Below are 413 nucleotides of genomic sequence, written 5' to 3' on the forward strand. Positions count from 1 at the left end.
GGTGGCAGGACACTGTTCCCCAAGGGTGGCTGCTGCCCCTCCCCAGGCTGCTGGATACCTGGAAACCGTTGAGGTCTGTGAAGAAGGTGTCGTCGCTCTCGATATCAGTGCTGAAGCGCAGGGCCAGCTCTTTGTTGATGTGGTCACGGATGTCCACCAGGCAAGACACGTCCAGGGACAGGCCCTCCACCCCTGCGGGCAGGCAGTGAGGGAGCCAGGGCTGTCCCATGGCTCTCCCCCAGCGCCCCCAGTTTGCGGAGCAGAGGGGGCTTCGCTGGGGCAGGGAGCCAAGGCTGGGGCGGCCGAGCCCCCCGTGGTCCCACCGAGCACCCCTGGTCCCGCCAAGCACCCTGCGGTCACACTGAGCCCCCCGCGGTCACACTGAGCCCCGCACGGTCCCACCGAGCCCCCCG

General features: G+C 68.5%; 1 protein-coding gene across 1 annotated transcript in view; it reads right to left on the reverse strand.

Moving 5' to 3' along the window:
* MAN2A2 (mannosidase, alpha, class 2A, member 2) overlaps positions 1-413 on the reverse strand; it is an 8,848-nt gene that overhangs the window by 2,322 nt on the left and 6,113 nt on the right. Inside the window, exon 16 of the mRNA XM_009883047.1 lies at positions 12-274. Coding sequence (XP_009881349.1) covers positions 12-274 — 263 coding nt within the window. The remainder of the gene's footprint in view (positions 1-11; positions 275-413) is intronic.

Source organism: Charadrius vociferus, unplaced genomic scaffold (genome assembly GCF_000708025.1).
Source record: "Charadrius vociferus isolate BGI_N301 unplaced genomic scaffold, ASM70802v2 scaffold1324, whole genome shotgun sequence".
Classification (NCBI taxonomy): Eukaryota; Metazoa; Chordata; class Aves; order Charadriiformes; family Charadriidae; genus Charadrius; species Charadrius vociferus.